At 39.9% G+C, this 22,323-nt stretch overlaps 1 protein-coding gene across 1 annotated transcript in view; it reads left to right on the top strand.

The window, feature by feature from the left end:
* Positions 1 to 21,607, top strand: part of bard1 (BRCA1 associated RING domain 1) — a 39,708-nt gene extending 18,101 nt beyond the window's left edge. The window contains exons 7-11 of the mRNA XM_074694135.1: positions 2,204 to 2,330; positions 2,428 to 2,560; positions 6,577 to 6,669; positions 17,690 to 17,787; positions 21,091 to 21,607. Of these exons, the coding sequence (XP_074550236.1) occupies positions 2,204 to 2,330; positions 2,428 to 2,560; positions 6,577 to 6,669; positions 17,690 to 17,787; positions 21,091 to 21,438 (799 nt within the window). The 3' untranslated portion in view covers positions 21,439 to 21,607. The remainder of the gene's footprint in view (positions 1 to 2,203; positions 2,331 to 2,427; positions 2,561 to 6,576; positions 6,670 to 17,689; positions 17,788 to 21,090) is intronic.
* The last annotated feature ends 716 nt before the right edge of the window (positions 21,608 to 22,323 follow it).

The raw sequence follows: 22,323 nt of genomic DNA on the forward strand, positions 1-22,323 counted from the left end.
ATGTTTCCATCATTAGACTTCTGAGTCCTTTTCAGACACAGTGCTGAGCCGACAGAGTTCAAAAGTTCTGTCTGCTGTCGGGTGAGCACGGGGCTGCATTTTAATTTTGCATCGATCTTACAGAATCTTCCCGCACGAATAAATGTGGAGCAGAAAATTACAGATGAAGTGAAACACCTCCACATTCAAGATGCAGCGAAAGTATAGGATCAATATCAACAACAGCCTACTTCTATCAGTCCTGCTGTTTGTTGTGTCATTGTTTTCTGGGTACTTGTAGGTGTGAACTGAATTAGCGTTCGGCTTCGAATTAATATTTGAATCTCCTCCTCCAGTTCAAATAAGAGTCACGGTTGCAGTGGTTAAAATCCTCCACTGCCTGCCTCCCACTTGTGTACTTGTACAGGCTTGTGGGAGAGTGTTTGTGACTCTGCCTCCTGCACAATTTTCCACGCTTTATTATTTTTCTTCTGATATGCCTCTCACGTGCAGCTGCATAAACCAGCCTAAGAGTGTGTGTGTGCTGGAATGTTTAAGTGTCAGAGACATTTTATGTTTGTTTGTGTTTGTGTGTGTCTGTGTATGGGGGTTGGGGGTATGAATCCAAATGAAATATTTTATGGACCACTGGACCTATTAATTGTCCCCCAGGTGTTATCTTTGCTGACGCCTAATCTTTGAGAGGCGACCTGCTGGGCTTGGTTCTTCTCTTCGTTTCCTCACTTCCTCCTTGGGCCTTTTTTTTTATTCTCTTGTCCCCTTTTTCCTCTCCTCAAGGTGACCCTAGACTAGTTTCATGCAGCTTTTCAAACAAAAGATGTATGCTTTAAAGATTGTCTTCAATCAACTGTACCTGTTGAGAACAGTTGGAATTTCAAAGTGTATCAAAGTCAAAGAATGAAGCAAATCTCTAAAGATAGTTTCTCTTGCATACCCTGCATTGTGTTTTGTAATCGAGAGCACAGATTTCAGCTAACCTTCTTATCAAACAATTATGCTCCAACAAGTGAATGACTCACACGGATGCACAGTTTCACAGAACAAGCAGGGTGTAACCTCGCCAGATTGTTTTTCTCCCAGCTCTGGACAAGCAAATATTGATTTAGTTCTGTCGTGCTCGACCGGTGATAAAAAAAAAAAAAAAAAAAAAGAAAAAAACCCAGATTGTGCACAGATTGAAATGAAAAAGTAGGGCAGGATGATTATCTTGTTGGGAAAGAAGGAGTTATCACACTGTAACAACAGCAGCACCTGTGAAAGCTTTGTTACGTTGAAAGGCAGGAAAAACAGCTACAGGTTCACTTATTTAACATCTCAGTTTTATTTTTTAAAGAGTGCACATTGGGCAGAAGGATGTTTGTGATAGAATAGAATAGAATAGAATAGAAAATTATTTATCCCAAGGGGAAATTCAGGAGGAGTCACAGCAGCAATCAAGAAAACAAAAGTAAAAAAAGTGTATAGAAAGTGCAAAAAGGTCCATAAGAAAAAAGATGATGACAGCTTGTCCATCATTGTCCAGTCAGCCAGCCTCCACCTACAAGGCGTTGGTGTCCGGTGTTAGCTCTGTTAGCCATGTCTGTGAATAGCATGATGCTACTCTGCCTTCTGGTATTCCCTCTGTTGCTGGGTTAGCACAGCTAGCTCATCTATCTTATTGGAGATAGATCTAGGGTCGATTTTGTCACTTCTTGGCTCACACCTGAGTACCAGCACATCTTCCTCACCTCCTTCTCCTCACCTTATGGGAAAACATCAGGCCTTGCACCAGTTAGCATTGACATGCTACAGGCTGCTAACAGCTGATTTCACATTTAAACAATGCACCCATGGTTACATGTAGGATCCTCAGACAAACAAGGGAGAAAAACAGTAAAAATATCACTGAAGAAAAAAAGAGTTTGGTGTCCATGGCCAACAAATGAACCATATAAAGTAATGATCCACTCCAAATGCAAAAATGAACAGACAACGAATGTGATGAAGATAAGACAAGAAACTTGGATTGGATTTTTGGTGAACAAATCAGATCTCTGGTATTTATTCCGTACACTTTTTAGCAGGTTTTTGCTGTTGTTGTTTTTCTTTTCAGTTTTGACTCCCAGCTGTCCCTTTAGTCACAAGGTGGTCTGATGCATTTACTCACATACAAATAAAGCCCACACACTGACACATTTTCTCCTCTGACTGTTCTCCCTTCCAGTAATCTGCATGGAAAGCGGCCGGCAGATTACGCAGCGACTGTGGAGATGCTGCAGGTTTTCCAGGACGCTGCAGACGTAACCCAAAATGCTAATAAAACCCTCAGCCCTTCAGCCAGTCTCTCTGTGGTATGTCTGCAACCACATATGAATTTATTTCCCCCTTGAAAATTCAACTCTGGACTTCATAAATCCTTGCATATCATTTCCTCACATCCTTTCCCAGGTGAGTGATGGTGCACGGCAGGATGAAATGGCTGTGTTCCTGTGCAGCAAGCTGTCACAGCCAGAGCGGCGTCGACTGACCAAACTGGGGGAGCTTCTGGGAGGATGGATTGCTGACACATTTTCTGGCTCAGGTAACGTCTGTGTGTGCAGAAGCGCCTCCACAGGGGGCTTAAACTTCCTCACCGCTACAGAAAAGCTGCTTAGAATACCGGTCACACATGATTGCTTTTTAATGTTGTTGTTTGTGACACATGGGCTCTCAACAACTCTGCAAATTAACAGCAGCTACCAGCAGCCAACTGCTGGGGCGCCGGGACCATGGCTGGCAAGTTCACTCACTGCCAAACACTGTGATTGGTAATTAATCATGATTTGGATGCCCTGTTGAACTGAAGCACCAAAAGGCATGTTGTTTGGAGGAAGTGTTTGCCCTGGTCATAATGTTTGTCATGAATATTAGATAAAAAGCCCTTTGCTATCATGGAGAGGAGGAGGGTTACTTTTATTATCCTCTGCTCTAAAAGCCAACACTGAGCGCTTGAGCATAATCACTCATGAAGGTTCAGCAGTAACTAACAAGTGCTTCTAGAGCTGAATGCATCATTGTGTTCAGCCTGTTCCGTCACAGAAAAACAGAAAGGGAGAGTAATTGAAACCATTCCTCATAAAATGTATCAGGTGCTGCTAAGCACTAATGGAAAATTCAAGAGCATCTCACAAAGCTTCTGCTTTGACCTGGGGGTTGAAAGTTACTGCTTTCAGAGATTTTATAAACTTTTAACTATTTTATCTGAAGGCTACAAATTTGCAAAATTCCACGGTCAATGCACAATGGAGGACAGCTCAGGCCTGAGGATGTAACTCTGTTCATTTTGTACCACCAGGCATCCTCTCATTGATTAAAGAGGCAATGAGCTTGTATTTAAAATTTAATCAACCTGTAATTATGTGTCCCTGTCTCAAACGCTTATTGAAATGAGCCGCAGCTTTGCCTTTTGTTGGGTTGTCATGAACTATTTGACGGGTTTGCGGCAAGTTTCGGCAAAGCAGGAAGCACAATGACTGAATGAGTTAAAATACCATAGGCATACAGAGCAGGCCTTTTTCAGTGAAGAAATATCATCAAATGCTGTCCCACTAATTGTTTTTTGATGGATTTATTTTTTTGTAAAAGGATAATGCACAAAATTAATCAAAAATGTTGCCATTGGATTCACTGTACCTCAATTATCTTCAAGCTAATTAAATTTTTAGTTATCAAAAGAGTGACCAAGCAGAAAAAGTTTGGAAACCATTCAGGATGCAATGATCTGCTTCTTTACGTCCCAAAACCAATCACGATATCTCTTCTTTGTAAATGTGTGTTGAGTCTTTAATACCAACAGTAATTCAACAGTTCAGCAGTGGATAAGTGAGGGACTAGACTTGCGCATAGGAGACCGGGTATGGTTGTAACATGGGGAGAGTTGTTACACCACCAATTCCGCCAATCAGAGATAAAATAAGATATCAATAAGATATCAATATTTACCCACTTCCACCCTGATCACACATGGTGATTGTCAGGGCTGGAAACAGCTGCATTCAGATTCTACAGAGAAAAAAACTGATTTTGAGGTTAGAAATTAAACTTTTTGACCAAGACTATATTTTGTTTAGTACTTATACTATTCCAGATAAAACCATTTGACTTATATCAGAATAAATTGTGGTTTCTTAGACAAAATGTGATGCATTTTTCCTATGCTGACTTCAGCTAACTATGCTTATACAGCTAGCTTGCTAATGTTGTTGCCGAGGTTTGAATTGGTGCCATTTGTAGCAATCAAATCTGTGTGCCTTGGATTAAAGTTTTAGAACTCTGACTCAAAAATTCAGTGAGTTGGAGGTGCTGAAGCAAAAAGTGTTACAACCATACCTGGACTTCCCGATTACAAGTGGTTATCAGAGTTGGTTAAACAAACTGCTTAGCTGCTGTATCTATCTTCCTTCGCACTATTTTTACTCTGCCTGACTAAAATGCACAGATCTGTCAGCCCTTACTTTTTGAGTCTGTGGGTGCGTCTCAAAGCTCCAAAGTTCCATCCTCCCTTCCTCCACCTGCTTGGTTCACTTGCGTCTTACTCCCTCCCACAAGAGATGCATGGGAGAGACGCGAGGAAATGAAGAGAGGAGAGAGGATGGAGGAGATTCGTTTTTAGAGCAATGGGACATCCTCTTCTCCGGAGCGTCACATGAAGCGACGTGTTTCATTGATGACGGCATCAGCTGATCACCTCTGGATCATCTGTCAGTCAGCTCTAACAGCTGTTTGTGTGTCTGCACATCTGCGCTCCTCTGTGCCTGTTTTCAGCTTTTTTTTTCTCTCATTAAACTCCGTTGTGTTTGTGAAGTTTCATGTAAAGTCTGAGCCACTGCAGCGTCCAATCAGAGAGTGATATTCCATATAGAGGCGTATCTGTCTGTTAAAAGACTTCCATAAAGCCAGCTCTCGTGTTTCCTCGATCATAGCTCCTCCAATCAGTCTCCTCCATCCTCTCTCCTCCGAGCACAATTATCGGTTTTGGACAGTCTTCAAAATGGCGACTGATAAAGTACTTCCAGTGCCGCGGAGGAGATAGGGAAGAGGAGGCAAGAAATTAACGCATTGAGACTCACCCTGTGTCAGACTGAAACTAGACACCAGGATCTGATCAATACAACCCCAAAAAACACTGTGTTAAGTAGAGTTCTGATGTGAACCTAAGTTTTGGTTGTTTTTGATTTAATGTACTTTTTTAGCAAACGAGCACTGAAATTTGTATGATGAGCTGTAATCTTTACTCTTTGTTCATTTTCATTTTGGTCACAGACTTCCAAAGCTACATTCTCAGGTCACTTGTTAAACCAAGTGGTTCCAATGAGTGCCATGCATGTTATGTCCCCCTCTCTTTCGTCATCTAAATAAAGACATTGAAGTCTCAGAAATCCAAAACTTTGAAATAGTCTTTCCCCCCGAATTATCCTCCATTAGTGTCTTTTCATTTGTTTTGGGAAACATGAAAAAAGGCCACACAAACAAAAGATTGTACCATTACAAAAACCCTCCTTCAGTAATGACTGGGGCTGGGGCGAAATACTATTCTCCTGATTTGATTCTTTTACGATTTTTGGGGTGCTGGTTCGCTTTATATTACGATTCTTCAATGTTTCCAATTTTGCGATTTTAAGTTTGTTTTTTTTAACACCAGACCATGTGAAAAAATTGAATGATGATGTCTACAGACTTTATCAGGAGCCATACTTTCCCCCAAAATGCACCTAACATGTGAGTCAGTTTTTAGGATTTATGCAGGGGATCTCTGACATCTCAACTTTTGTCTTACCCAGCTTCCAAACAAAGACTAAAGTAAAAAAAAAAGATTTTTGAAAAAAAAATCACAATTTAAATTGTTAAACAAAAAATCCAGATACTATGATACACCAGATAGTATGATTTTTCCCACCCCAAGTAATGACCTTTGGTAAAAGTTTGTAGTGTCGCTTGATTTTCCATTTCTTTGTGACTGGATACTGGTGTAAACAAACTGCCAAAGTGATACAAAAAAACCCTGTTTTTTTCCCTGAGCTGGGCCTCAGCAGGGGGCCGCTTTTGTTGCAAAATTCAGAGCACATCAGAAGACATGGTTGATTAAAAATTAACCCCATGCACGTCATATTTCACTGAATATATTCTTTTCTTGCACCTGCACAATAATAGATAACATTACGAGCTTACACAAGCCAAATACAATATATGATTCCAATAGCTATTGCTTTTTGATGCTTTTGCATATGTTTTTGTGTTGTGTTACATGTGCATGTTCATGACTAGTAGAAATAGCTGTGACAAACGTAAGAAAGGTCACATTAAAGCAAATGTACAGTCACAGAACAGTGGATTAAAATCTGAATATAATTTTTAGTGCTTTTGCTAAAAGATAATCTAACCTCAAAGATTTGTTTACACACAGGAGCTGAGCAGTCCACACTTCGTTTTGAGCCAGCCAGACACAGCAGGGGCACTGCAACAGCAGGCAGCTGCTATTTTTGTATGTGGAGCACAACTCATTTGTACCATCTCAATTTGGCTTATTTTGTGTTTTGTGTGTGTGTCTTGTTCTTCCAGTAAGCCATGTTGTTGTGCCAGAGGGACCCATGCCCACCACCTACTCCACCCTCCTGGGTCTCCTCGCTGGCTGCTGGATCGTCAAATTCAGCTGTGAGTATCGGAAGAGATGTCAGCTGGTGTTTTTCTCCGTTGAAGCTATTTTTGGACGTCATGTTAAACAATGTCACTGCAGTATACTGTTACCCTGGCTCCAGCAGCAGCAGAGCTTACCTCAAATGGATTCTGTTGATATAAGCTGTACCTTCATGTAACACAAACAAAAATGAAGCGTGTCTGACCCTGCAGTCACAGTAGGTAACATTAGCTGTGAAAGGCTTTAATTAAAGCAGCAGCTGGAGCTGCAAACAAGGTTTGCTGAAAAGAGGAGAGTTTGTCTGCTTCATGTTGTGTAAATTACTGTTCAGACAAATAATTTTACAAGAAAGCCCTAATTCAAATATTTACCTCATCATCTCACAGATTTCATGGCTTCTTGCAGAGACTAGAGTTTATCCAGGGCAATGAGCAGCATGTGGATTTCACATTTCTTGCATTGTTTAGGTACAGGATGCAATCCTGGAGTGCAATCATGTTCCTTGATGAAATATTCCTTTTAACTTTTTATCTTCAAGTATTTTCTTTTTTTCCCTTTGATGTTTTCACCCTTCAAGCAGAGACAAAAGGTATCAAAATGCTTTTGTTATTTTTTGTGAATTGTTAATGGTTTGACCATAGACAGACAAATTTAAATTCTTCCTTGTATTTTGAAATCTCTTGTTATTACAGCTGAATTTCCACTATTAACTGCAGTGACAGAAAAGTGCATTTTTTGGTAAAAAAAAAAAAATAATGAATGGATAAAAAGGAAAATATACACAAATTTGAAGCTATATAAAGAATAAAATGACTCCATCTAAAAGTGTAACCTTCCCTTACCTCACAAAGTGCAGTGGGGTGTTTGTGGGGGTTTGGTTATACAAAACTCACATCAAGGTGATCAAAATGACAAGGGCTGCATGGTGGTGCAGTGGTTAGCACTGTTGCCTTGCAACAGAAACGTACCTGGTTCAAGCACCATCCAGGCCGCTGCCTTTCTGTGTGGAGTTTTTATGGGTTGGTTCTCCCCAGTTACTCAGGCTTTATCTCACAGTCCAAAAACATGGTCATCAGATTGACTTGACAAGGATTTCACATTTTCTCAGAAGGCATGTGAGATTAGATCAGACTACAAACCTACTGGGCAACATGCTAATGGCAGTGGTGGCTGTTACTCGTAGCTGTACACATAGACTGTAAAATAAATCTCCCTAACGTCACCCGTCTGTTTCTGTCAAAACTTCTTGAAGCAGAAATGGTCTTTTTTGACGAAATGTCAGCCACATTCATCAGGAAAAGGTCTCACTAAAAAAAAAAAAAAAAAAAAAAAGTCAAGTTTCTTAAAATAAGAATGATGTTTTTATACAAGACACTAGACAATTAATTTGTTCCTACCCCATTGGCAAATTTTATTTTTACTCTTTACAAGCAATTCATCATTTTTCGTCTTCTGATATCTTGAAACAAGGCATTTTTCCACACTTGTCACTTGTCACATGCACGCCGATTTCCTTAATTTTGGGGGATTGGTGATCGGTGATCAGTGATGGGTCGGTGATCAGCCCATCCTTACATATGAAACTGATCTTCTGTACCTCCAGGAGGGTCTGACAGCTAACCATTGTTGCTTTTTGCTCAGAGACCTAAAACTCAGGACACTATATTGGGTGTTAAGGTTAAAACAAAAATTTTATGTTTTCACTGGTATTTTTTGATTCTCAATAAAGTTAGATTGGAACGTTGAAGGTATATGCTGTCAGTTATAAAAAATAAAAAAGGTATCGACCCAAATTGGTATCAGCAGGTCAGGCTTTTAAAGATCAGTGATGGGTGATGGGTGATCGACCAGAAAATTGTGATCATTGCACCCCTACTTGTCAGATGAATTTGGCTCATTTGAAGCCATGTAGGAACATTTATACCCAAAACAGATATAAACATTTGCTTGGACAGCAGTAAGGGAAATTGATATTGACCAAAGACTAACTGCTGACAACTTAACTTAATTCTGCTGCTGTTTTGATGCTTGGAGTTTGAGTCAAGATTTGTGCTTACCTTTCTCAAACTTAAATCAAAACATACAGGCACAAACCTACATGTGAAAAGAGCTGGAGGATGATCTTCAATCGTTAATCTGTAGAGTTGTACTCACCTGAGATGGATGGATGGATGATGGACTTCATGTGACACAGTCTGATGTGATATGTAGGGATGCCCCAATACAGATTTTTTGACTTCCGATCAGATCTGATTTTTTCATTATATGTTTTTCTGATACCAATTTTTCTGATAAATCCCGTACTCCGTTGGATGATTCCGTTGTAAATGACGAATCATATTTGTTGTATTAAAGTGAGCCCTGTTGGTACCTTCTCAAAAACACTCACTTTACAAATGTTGCAAGATGCTGTTTTACTATCAATGCTTTCCAAAGAGAAGTAGTCCCACACAGTGGACATGCAGCATGGTTTGATTTACAGCAACCGTAAAGCGTGACAGTGCTGAAAACACGTGAAAACTGGATCAGTCTTGATCACGTAACGAAGTCAGGTGCTATCTGATCCTCCAAAAATAGCCATATCAGGCGGCGATACCGATCAGTGTATCAGATCTGGACATCCCTAGTGATCATTATTGTCCTTTATTTTGACTTTATTGATATGTGTTCATATGAGCTGTGATGCGCGAGATTTACACTGATGCTTTAAAGGCAGAGCTTTAACCAAGAGCAAGGGAGGAATGGAAACTGACAGATCGACGTGGTAAATAGGACTGCAGCTGTTACAGCCAGCTCAGTTGTATTAGACCCTGATATCCAGGTGTTACAGCGTGTCTGGTAAATCAGACATGAAGTGCAAAGTGCTTTGAGTGGTTTTCGGAGTAGAAAAGAGCAGTATGAGTTCAGCAGACCTTGTACCGTTTACCATAATCACCTCATGTTAAAAATTTCATAACCTGTCTGCGTCTATTTCTATATTAGTGTTTGTCGTCTTCCCACAAGGCCACATCTGTGTGTGCTCCACTGAATGGTTTAGCATTGCTCTAGAGAAAAGGTATCCTGCCAGCCTTGGGGTTGTGTTTGCTGCAGTGAGGTGACTCTCTGCATAGAGCACAGACAAGTGAAAAATCTACCAGGTAAATATTGGAGTCCTGAAACAACAGTGCAGAACAAATGGATTGTGCTGCACAAGCTTTTTCCAGTAATTTTATGGGTTTCTTGCTCTTCTCTGAATCCCAAAGAACGTTCCCCGGCTTCCTCGGCCTTAGGAAAGGCTATAAGATGGATTGCTATTGGCTAAATCGCTGTAGGTTGCTCTGGCACCCAAATTTTACAGGAAACAGGAGGTTATTTGTTTAAATTGAGTGAGTATATCTCCTGGCTGCTGTCTCATAGTCCCTCTGAGAATTCAGAGTCACAGCAACCAAACCAGACTGGCACATGAAAATTCAATTTGAAGGTGCAAACCTTCAGGTGGAATCAGACTGTGTTTGGAATATAACCTCCTAATTTCTAGAGTTTTTTGTTATTAGTTAGTGAAACAGATGAAATGTTCTGGCAGAAATTAAGACGATGTTGCATGAGGCAAATTTCAGGTGAATAGTTTGTTCCAGCTGCTGTGAGCATAAACACCTGTTGACCACATGTCGAGAGCCAAATAGAGCGTCTGTGTGACTGGGGAGTGAATCTTGGATTCAGTGCGTCTCCAGGCCTCTGTATCACCTGTGATGAAAAGATGCCTAACTCTCCTCCCTTGTTTGATTCAGTCCAAGATGAATACTTAACATTTTTTTGCTATTCCCTGCCAGCCTCCCTGGTTTCCGTGAACCAAGTCAACAAGCAGATTTTCAGAGAAAAATTGGCTTCAGGGGAAAGTAAAAAGAGACTTGCTGTCAAAGAGTTTTCTGGCACCTTGGTGTGCCCTTGACTGGTGTATCCGTCAGTAGCATCTCTTCTGTGTGTGTGGGTGTGTGTGTCTGTGTGTGTGTTGAGAGTAAAACGTTTGTCTCTGTCTCTGCCAGAAAGCCATTTTAAGTTTGACTGTGTGTGTGGTTGTGTCACTGTAGCAGACTTTGTGTTTGTGAGGACCATTTTCAGTCCCTCCCCTTCTCTTTTCTCCACGCAGCCTGAGCACTTGACACAGCTTGTCTCCCTCATGACAATCACAGTGGCATCTTATCTGTCTCCATCCTTGTTTTTGTGTGTGCGCGCACACAGGAGCTGCTGCCTCCTCGCTGTCACCTGGCTTTGTGTGCCGTCGCTGTCAGCCGGGCCAAGCCTGCGCTTAACTTTTTATTGGTTCAAGGTTTCATTGCTGCCATTTCTCTTTTGGAAAGCAACTCTGGTGTTATATTTCAAACCAGTCATGATAAACAACTTCATCCTGCCTTACGGGCCTCCATCCCAGCTGACAGCCTTAACTAAGCTTTCATTGAAGATCAAACTGTGGTTTGAAACCTTACATCCATCCTGCACCCTTCGTTTTAAGAAATGGTTGAGCTCTACGGGAAGTGCACCTTTTTTAAAATTATGATTTTAAGATCAGAAGATTGATATTGATCTATGTGTCTGAGCTGGAGTGGGGATGTTTTTAGCCCAGTGTAGACTGAGAGGAGAAGAGTTAAAGCAGCGTGCAGCAATATCACCATGCTGACAATCATACGTTGGTGTGTTGTGTTGCATGAATAAAACCTCAACATGAAAAAAAGCGCCAGAGCCCCTGATACCTCGCACATGACAGGACCATAGACTGTATGTAGAGTGGACAGCGTGGCTCCGCCATTTATCATTGTACAGTTTTGAAGCCAAAATACTGCCGTCTCAGGAGCCATCATTGTAGCAGTTTGCAGCCAGAGTCTGCACAGTGGGGACGGTGAGGGATTCTAGGAGAATCTGAGTGGAGCCAGGTGACTAAAATAATAATTATTGTTTTCTTTCAAGAGTCTTATCACTTCCTGACTCTACCTCCCAACATATTTTACAATCCCCGAAAAAAATACACAAGAACGGCAGCAGTCAATCATCGTTAAACGTTACATAAAGCCTCGTTTTTAACCTCGTATAACTAATGAAAACAAAACTTTTCAGAATTACGAGGACTTGAATACAAGGCAGCCAAATAATATCTTCAAATCACCACAACAATCAGACCTGAGAAACATTTCTACGAGGTGTAATAATTTTTTAAAGTTTGACTACAGCCCATCTGGAATGGCTGGAAAGCCGGATTTTTAAACCTATAATACAGCCAGTCACCAGGGGGAGCAGTTTTTGTGGAAACCTCACTTAGAGCCAAGCAAACAGACATCCATTTTTTTTTTTTTTACAGTCTATGGACACAACCCATAAAGCCACATTCCTCGAGGCTGGAGATTTAGGTCCAAATTGTGTCATGTCAGACTTCCTCTGTGCCTCAGTTTGGCTCATTAACCCTGAGGCCAGCCTGGGTGATTGACCCCTAACATCTATTGATATGTGCACATAAAGTCTTTGACCAGTTTTAAAACAGATTGAAAGCTGCCAGTCGTTGTCAAAGATTTCCAATGAGCCATGGGCTTTCCATGCACTGGTCGGGCTAATTAAACCGTATGTTTTTACCTACATGACGTGAGTTGAGGAGTAATAGACACACTCTTCATAAAGCACACGCAGACCTATGGATGCAGTAACTGAATGATGTTTATGTTCGACAAGTTCTAGTTGACCTTTCTGCAGAAAAAAATACCAAACCGAGTGTAATCATTAAAAATAATGATGTGACATGAGGTGGGAAAACTGTCTCTGCAGTCTCACCTAACTGCACATGCACAGCTCTGGTAAACATAAGGTAGGCTCAGACCGCCTTATCATCCAACTAAGGTGTATGTAACTAGAGTTAAATTGTTTAACTATGATACTTCAAATTTCTCAGAAAAATTCATTTATCTAAGAAATCATTTTTTCCAACATTGACTGTTAAATTAAAGCAGGAGGGTGAGATTTAAAATGATATTAAAACTAGAAAAGCACTCAGAGAGCGCCACCAGACCTCCACCAAGCATATTATGATTGTCACCAACATTTTAGTCCTACTTTAATGTTATACTCCCTTTCAGCAGACTGTCTGCTACAATTTGGTATTAGTTCCAGGTTTGTAGGATAATTTGTTACCTGACAGTGTTGAAAATTATGATGACCCAGTACATATTTCGTATTTAGTATCCAGAATATTGCCAGGAACTGGATTGTACTTTTACATCTATCAGAAATTATAGTGATCTTGTCTTGTATTGTTTTACAAAGCAATCCAGCAATTTATTGTGGAGTTATATACACATATGGTGAAAATAGCCTAATCTCACAATGATAAAGAATCCTTTAAAACAATCCTGGATCCAGACGATGGTCCGGACCACCTCCAATCAGTTAATCAGTTCTTCCTTATCCTGTTTTGAACATTTCCTGAAAATTTCATCAAGATCTGTTTGTGACACAGGACAAAACCAGTCAAGAGACGAGGGGGGATGGGCCCTTATAAAACAGGATCCATTTGACAGTTAATCAAATGGTCACTGCCCTTTCTTCCGGCCGCCCCCGTCTCTGTGCATAGTTGTAAATGTTTATTATGCTAGTTTAGCCTTGCAAAGTTTATACTTGACCTTAGTTTTGTTTGAAATGTCAGAGAAGTTCTTCACAGATTCTTTTATCAACCCACAGTCCCTGTGGTTTTCTCAGGTGTCAAATCCCACAGAAACACCAGTTATTGGAAGCTGGCATTAATGATTTCCTCTTCTTTTTTTTCAGCTAGCAAACTGCTAATAGCCACCACAATTAGTGTGTGCCTGCTGTACTGCCAGGCTCTTGTAAAAATACATAGAACAAATAATTCTAAGGTAGGAAAGTAGTCAAAAGTAGAGAACTTTTTGATGATTCAACCCTAGTCCACGTGGGGTGTCAAAGAGTGGGGCGGCTGTGTCTCAGTGGTAGGTGGGTCCAGCTGTTGGTCAGTGATGGGTGAGTATGAATGAGTTTGTTCTCACAGTGATTGTCCCTTATTATAGCAGCCTCTGCCATCAGTGTGGATGAGGTGTAAATTGGTGGATGTGACCAGCAGTGTAAAAGCTCTTTGAGAGCTGAAAAAGACTAGAAAAGTGCTGTAGAAGTACAAGTCCATTTGTCATCAAGTTAGCTCAGACCAAAATGTTCCTCACAGTACTAGCAGAAGCTTGTAAACCCTAATTTTTAAGCCTTTTATGATTTATTCATGGGAACATAAACCAACAGTTTTTAGTACGAGGGTAACATAAATAACAGGCCTTTTATGCTTGTAAGTAATCAGTATTCATATTCTGGATTAAGAGATAAGTCATATATAATTAGTTTTGATCTATAACAACAAAAATAAGACAAGCTATAAAGAGAGGAAATATATTAATCAGTCTCTGACTTAATTATGGTTTAAAACATTGGAATTGGTCCTTGAACAGATTTTCTTCTTCAGCTATTAAGTATTGGTCACACTCTTATTGTGTATCACTAAGTCTGTGATGTGTCATTTTGCAGTCTTTTCAGTCATGCTTTGAGTGGACGGATACAATTTTTGTATTATATAAGAGGGGTTCCCAAACTTTATTATGCCAAGGCCCCCTCAAACAGCATTTTCTGATAGCACATTACTGTATTACATTTGTTTAGACCAGGAACTTGTTTACAAACAAAAGCCATACTCACACAAGTAGGTTGTTGCAAAAAGGAGAAAGCGTTCAGGGCTCTGTCAGCCAAGGTGGGATACTCCTTTCTTACATGTAGCCAGTAGTCAGACAGGGGAAGAGCCTCGAAGAGCAGTTCAGTTTTTTAGATAGCTTAATAACAGGCTCAAACCACCAGGTCCACACAGATCATGATGTCATCAAGCCGAAATTGCAGCTGTCACATGAGTTGCAGACAGGTACAATCAGAAACATGTAAAGCCAACTGTTGTTGCACTTGACATGTTTTATGTTCAGGACAAATTGTTTTATTCACATATATATATACAAATGATGAAAAATGAATAAATAATTAGTAGTGCTGTCAGGCAATTAAAAAAATTAATCTAATTAATGACAGGATTTGTAATTAATTAATCTAATTAATCCCATTTTAATCTCATATCTGCTTAAGGTCCCAAAATAAAGAATCTGAATTCCAGGACATTAAAATTACATTAAAAGACATTAAAAACATTTAAAAATAAGGTGGGAATATATACAACACATTTTTAGGTACCCTGAGGCATAAGGAACAAATGAAAAAGTTTTATGGTTCTATCTTTACAAAATCCACACAGTCCTGCACCTAAGATAAGCTGATTTGATTTTTAGGACGTGTTTTGCTTCTGTTGACATTTTTACTCGATGTGGACTCAATTTTCACTGCAATATGAACTTCTATACTTCTATGAGGTCAGGAGAACCAGGGCTAAAGGCTAAAAACTGTGAGGAACTATGTACAAAACACTTTTTTCAAGTCTTGGATCAAAGAAAAGTGAAGTATTTTCAGTTTTACATGCTCTGAACACACAAACTGTTCATCATTGGTGCAGAGCAGCCCCAAGCTGAAACATGACACCAGGAAGATAGAAGGAAATTTTTAAATAATTCTTTAGATTTAAATACAAGACATTTTTCGATCATTCAGGGCTTGTTTGATTCAGTAAAGAGTGTAAAATTACCTGTTTTTTACAGAATTGAGCTAGAGAAAACGGTTGATTTTCTCTAGATTTTCAAAAAGGACGAGTGAATAAACGCGATGTGGATGGCAGTCCCCTTAACAGCGCTCTCTCTTCCCCCAGTTCAAAGCATGTTGCTAGGTGTGATACATTCAGGGACCATCGGAAATTTGAAAATCTGATGAGAATTTCACTTTTTTATGTAGGACAAATGGTTTGTAAATGCTAGACATTTGAAAATAAGTGTGTCTTTGAACGCCTCGCGGATTTGGGATCCAGATTAATCTGCGTTAATTTTTATGACGCGTTAATTTGCGGTGTAATTATTTAATCTAATTAACGCGTTTAAATGACAGCCCTAATAATTAGATTCAATTTTTTCCCTTCCTTCCAATTTTCTAAGGCCCCTCTTTATGCTCCCTAGCAGCCCCCAGAGGGCCATGGACCTCACTTTGAAAACCACTGTTAAATCCAGAATTACCCCTTGGGGATAAATAAAGTATTTTCTGTTCTATTCTATTCTATTCTATTCTATTCTCTATAAAACTGAATTGATTTAAAGGTCTGAGAGTAGCTAAATTCTTTCATCATACTCTGAAAAAGTAGGAAAGCCTGAGTCTGTCAAGACGTACTTGGTAGAAAATTTCACAAAGATTAACATTTTTAGATGTCTACAGTTTGTGTAACACAAACTGTAGCCCCCTCATATGAATACACTTATTTTGGGCATATTTTACTAATTTCTTACAGATTCAGGGACATTTTTAACATTTACCTCTTCTACTATAGATTTAACTTCAAGCCTTAAGAAAATAAATGATCTTCCAAACTTTAAGAAAAACAAATGACATTTTTTTAAATATTTGTGTTTCTTAAAATTATATGTTTCTCTTCCTTTCCCCGTATTATCCATGCTGGAAGTTAATGTACCCCTTCTCTTACCGCTTGGTGCCTCACCATTGCTGCCAGCGCTCCACTTAGACACCTGTCCCATTGCCCCTGCCAGAGGCATAGCTGTTGGGGACTGACCCTTAGATTCCACTGTGAGCCGTGTGACTTGCAGCTGTGCCACCTGTGTTTACCTGAACACTTTGTCTCATCCTAAAAAGCATGAGCTATTAAACCCTGGGTTCTGCAGCGTGGGTATTGGCTCTCCTAATTCCACATCAGTCTCCAGCGGCTGTCTTCATAATGAGATCACAGTTCCAGTCGGTCTCATGGTTAATCAAGGAAGTGGCTTCATCTGGCCGTGTCCTCATTCACTGACTCAGGAAGGAAGGACTTTGAGATGTTTTTCTGCATTCAGGCTTTGTGAGCATAATTAGCAAATATGCTAATGACTCTTCAGCGCTAAGTGCCATCGTCCGGAGCGATTAACCCCACATCTCCCCTCGTCCCTGCCTCTGGCTCTGGCAGGGTCCTCGTCAATAAAAGCCGTAATTAAGGGGGATGAAGAAATGTAATTACCTCTCTACCCAGCGTGTGTGTATGTGTTGTATGTGTGTAATGTGCCGTCTAATGACAGGAGGCTGTGTTGTGACAAGATGCAGAAGCACAGATTTAGCCTAATCTGTTCGTGGTGGCACATTTTGTCGCTGGAAGAAACTGTTAGAACGTGGAGCTTACACTGAATGTGAAATGAGTCCAAATGTAAATGCTTTGCAGATGTGTATTAATCCTGTGGGACTGAAGTTGTAAGAAGTCTTTAAATCTACACAATCAAAATACTTATTTAGGCCAAGCGTTATGCTCAGGTGCATTTTTCCTCCTTTATACTTTTCAGGTTTGATTTTCTCTTAATTCCCCAAACATTTTCAGTAACACAGCACTTACTAAGAGCAGCAGCTCTGTGATCTGTCGTCTTGAAAAGCATTTTTCATCTGTGACAGTGAGGGGTCATTAAAATGTGATGCTTTCCCCTCCACCGTATCTTTTTTAATAAAACTTTTCAGTCGTACAAGATGCTTTTTGTAAGAGTTTAGAACAAAAGAGTATTTTCCCTCTCATAAAACGCTGCGATGCTGAATGTCACACAGCCCCAACCCGGCTCTGTAAAAAACCTCAGGAGACAAAAAGAAAGAGGCGATGCTCGAATTCTGCTTAAGCTTGAGATACTTAAAACGAGGCCTGCATCATTAACTCCATCACGCTGTGGGCATCTTTCTCTGTCAACAACTGCAGCTTTGCCAGTGCTTGAGATTTTCCGACTCGTTGCGATAAAACCGACGCAAGCTTTGTCATCCCCCGTTTGCAATTGCCTTGTCACCCTCTTTCAAGTCAACATAATTAGCTGTAGCTTTAATTTTTTTCCCTTTTCTCTCTATCTCTCTGCCTTTCTTTGATGCCAGGGGTGGAGGCATGTCTGCAGGCGAGCAAGTGGATCCCCGAAAGTGAGCATGAAGCAGGAGAGGGCCCCCAGCGCAGCCGCATCAACAGATGCAGTTTGGTAAATGAGAGGCAGACAAACAAACACAAGAAACAAATACACACCGACTGTGTGGACCCTCCATCCTTAAAAAAGTGTGGCTCATTTTCTTATGAACAAGCAAAGTGCCTGATAATGATCTAAAAGTGTAAATGAATCCAACAGGGATTAGAATTCAAGCTCTGACAATACAACGTACAGTGTTTTCATTCAGGTACATCAGTAAAAACACACCAGCCCTACTCTAAACCCCGGTGTTATCAGACTCATGTTGTGGGGCTGTCTGTTTTGCAGCCGGCGCTGTAAGGTTTATAAGGGCAGAGAGTGAAATGAATGCCGTAGAACCCTGGAGGACGACTCGCTGCAGTCTATGAGACACCAGTGATACTGTGGATTTATTTTTTAGTAAGACAACTTCTGCAAACAAAGCCAAGGCCAGACAGGAGTAGCTTCGGAACAACAGCTACAAGGTTAATGCGCTGCTGTTGCCAAAACAAGGAAACGACCTCAGTGTGAATGAGGATTTGTGGAGAATCGTTTCCTAAAACATAGCAGCTGTGATGAAATTTGACAGAATTTCTCATTTGGAAACTGCACACTGCATGACCTGCATGCAAAGTAGATCCAAACCTATTCACACACAAAAGGCTGTACTTCTGTAGGCATCTGTATTAAAAACAAAACTAAAATCAACATGTGACAACTGCAAGTCCCTGCTTGTCCACTTGAAGTCAGCTCCAAAAACCACAACATAGGCACCCATATTTTCAGCATACTGCACATTTTGCTCTTTTTCACATGTTGTCTGCTACATATTGCAATTTAGCCAAACAGCTCTGGTTATGTGAAATCAAGCTGATGCATAAGTACGGTGGCTGGTAGGTGTCAGATAATTTGCAAAAGCAACAACACAACAGAAGTTAAGGGGCTAACGGACACAGAAAAGTTGTGAACGCAAGTAAATGAATGTTTTCTTTTTTGACTTCAGCCGTAATAGATAGTAGACGTGCATCGATCTATCAGTGGGACGAATCGATTGGTGTAGATTTCCTTAATTTTGGGTGATTGGTGATCGGCCCATCCTTACATATGAAACTGATCTGGAGGTATCTCCAGGAAGGTCTAACAGCCATTGTTGCTTTTTGCTCTGAGACCTAAAACTAAGGACACTGTATTGGCTGTTTAAGTTATAACATAAAGATTTTATTGCTTCACAGGTATTGTTTAATGATTTTCAATGAATTATAATTGGAACACTGAAGGTATATGCTATCAGTTACAAAAGAATAATTTTAAAAAATTGTTATCGGCCCAATTCAGTATTGGCAGGTCAGACTTTTTAAAGATCAGTGATGGGCCAGAAAATTGTAAGTGTCACCCCAATAAAAAGCTCTAATGCTAATGTTTTGACATGACTAATTTAGTAGTTGCTCAACCCATAGGGACTTGGGTTTGTAACCAAAGGGTCGCTGGTTCAAGTCCCAGACCAAGATTGGTAATTGGGCTGTGTAAGGCCAAAGTGTAATGATATAATAATTTTTCACTCCATTATGTTATAACAGCACATTTTGTAATAAAATTCTTGAACTAAATATGTAATAAACTTTGTCGCATTATGTAATATGTTCATACTTATTACATGCGAAACCACATTATGTAACAAGAGATGCAATATGTATGAACTTATTACATAATACGGCAAAGTTTATCATATATTACATGCAAGAATTGTATTAAAAAATGCAGCAGATTATCATTAAATGCAGAGTTTTTATATAATGCAGCCAAAATATATTACATTATTACATATTGGGAAGTTATTACATTATGTGGCGTTACAGGCTGATAGCTTTAGAGGTGATAGCGTAATTTCCTGAGCACTGTAGAGGTGCCCTTGAGCAAGGAACCAGACCATACTGGTACCATTGTTGTACGTCGCTTTGGACAGAAGCGTATGCTTCTGTGAATTGTGAATGACACATTACCAGTACGTATAGAAATATAAGTACTTGAAGGATATTACAAGGTGAGACTCATATGAAGCTTTATTTGTCATTGCTGAGGTTAACAAAGAAAGTCATTTACTACTTTCACAACTTTTCTGTGTGGTTTGGGACAGCTAACCTCTCTTAACTTACGTTGTTTGTGGTGTTTGCATTTGTGTTGCGACTTTTTTAAATTGTCCGACACCTACCAGCCACCGTACATTAGTGCTAAAGTACTGCAGTTCCCTGAGCACTTGGGCTGAAAAGCACCAAAAGCCACATACACACCCATTAAAAAAAGCTGATCTTAAGAACAAAAATAAACATGGCCGGGACAAGAGATAATTTTAGTCTGATAAGATTATTTCTCTCAGCACACACTGTGCAGGGGAGGGCTCTGTAACTCATCAGATTAGATGCTATTAAGACTCATGTTTTACATAATCAGATGCACAGCTCACTGTATTGATTGAGCACACTGTAGCTGTTAACTCAAAACTCCTCCTCTTTGCCTTCTGAAAGGTAGTTTGATTCAAATGTATGGCAGCTTCTGTTGATAGGCTTCAGAAATCAGTGGTTGACCTCACAGAGACTACTTTAATTTTTTTAAGTCTTTGGTTAGGGCTTCATGGAGCCTCTTCAGAAACCAGTGTGAGGTTGTTGAAGTTACATACATATATGAACATTTTTAGAGTAATAAACACTTTTTTCTGGAGTGTTTAAACACACTACAGAGTGATAACCTAAGCTACTGGATGGAATAGAAAAAAAACAGGTATGTATGTATGTAGTAGTTTAAGGTAATGTCTGTGTTGTCTCTAAAAGCGTCATCTACATAAATTTGTCTTAAAGTGGAACCCAGCCTGACTGTTGTCGAAGAACAGTCTTACTAGAGAGTCTGGAGAGAGCCAGTTTACCCCATCTAACAGTGGAGTTCATTGATGCTGTGAATAGAACAGTCTCCAGTGGCCTAATTCAATGCTGCTTTAAACAGCAATGCTAAGTGGCTCAGAGTTTGTCTGCAGAACTGTACTGACACAAAAAAAGTCTCCTGGCTCTGTCACAAAGAAGTAAATATAAAGCATCTTCACAGACACTTGCTATTAAAGACCTAGATTTAGAGGCAAAGAAATCATCAGTGTTTAACTTCATCATAAACAAAAGAGAAAACTTTAATCCCTCTGCTACTGTTCTCAGCAGAGCTGCGGTTTTATCTTGGCGCAGGCTTGAAGTTACTCTCAAAATTTATTGCAGGAGAATAACAGATAATAGCTTTTAAATGAAGATAAGTTTCCTTTAATGTTTGAATCTTTTCCTTCTAATTGTTTGACTTTTGCAGCTCCCTCCACTCTTCGATGGCTGTTTTTTCTTCCTCCTCGGCTCTTTCAAGGCACCTCCTAAAGACGAGCTCACCAAGCTGCTCAGAGAGGGGGGTGGTCAGCTCCTGAGCCGGCAACCGAAGCCCGACAGCGATGTGACCCAAACCCTGAGTGCTGCTGCCTACCACGCCCTGCCGGGCTCTGATCAAGCCCTCTGCACACAGTACATCATCTTTGACCCTCAGGGCCCACACAAACCAGCAGTAGTGAGGAGAGGAAAGGTGTGGTCAGCCCCCTCCACCTGGATCATTGACTGCATCTCAGCTTTCCGCCTCCTTCCTGTACCAGATCCTCAGACCCTGGTCTAAAGTTTTTCTATGAGTACTCATTTTCAAGCTAAGATATTGGATATTATAAAAGCATAATCATGTATTTTTTTATCAATCTTTATAAATATAAGTATTTACCAATTAAGTTGAAACAAATAAGGACAAACGAATGTACCACCAACAGCCCAAAATTAAAGTGTTGATCTGTGCATGACTTTATTCGTGTCCCTGGTTTGTCCCTGGTGTGTTTTTTCTCTGTCTTTATTTGGATCATAAATCTGCAAAAAAAAAATGTGCCAAGTAAGCCCATGCTTATCAGGGGTTAGCCCATGTTTTTTTTTTTTTTTTTTTTTTTTAAATTGATTGTATGAAAAACACTTAAAAACTTACCCCAGAAGCTTACTAACCCCTTGGTTATGTTTTGAAGGGTCACAAAAGTGTCCCCAGCCTGTTTTTTCCACTATATTATTTTGGGTCATAATTCTGCAAGAAAAGCACAAGGGGTTGGCCTATGTTATTCAGGAATTTTGATTGTTTAAAAAACACACAAAACGAATCACCTAGAAGCTCATTAACCTCTAGGATGAATTAATAAGGGTCACAGAAGTGTCTACAGTTTGTTTTTTTATCATCTTTTTTAGGTCATTTATCTGCAAAAAAAAAAAAAAAAAGTAACGAGTCAGCCCATATTCATTAAAAATTTTTTGTAGGTTTAAAGGAACCAAAAAAATGCACCCCTGCGGTGTGTTTCTAAGGGTCCCAGAAATGTCCAGAGTCTGTGAGTGTCATTAATCAGCAAAAAATCTTAAGGAGTAATCAATATTTTTTACAAAAGTTTAAAGATTGGAAACAAAAAGAACCTTCTAGAAGCTTAATAATCCCTAGTACATGTTTATAAGGGTCACAGAAGTGTCCCTGGTGTTC

This window comes from Halichoeres trimaculatus, unplaced genomic scaffold (assembly GCF_033239565.1).
Source record: "Halichoeres trimaculatus isolate MK-OKI-2021-1 unplaced genomic scaffold, fHalTri1.1 fHalTri1_scaffold_19, whole genome shotgun sequence".
Taxonomy (NCBI): domain Eukaryota; kingdom Metazoa; phylum Chordata; class Actinopteri; order Labriformes; family Labridae; genus Halichoeres; species Halichoeres trimaculatus.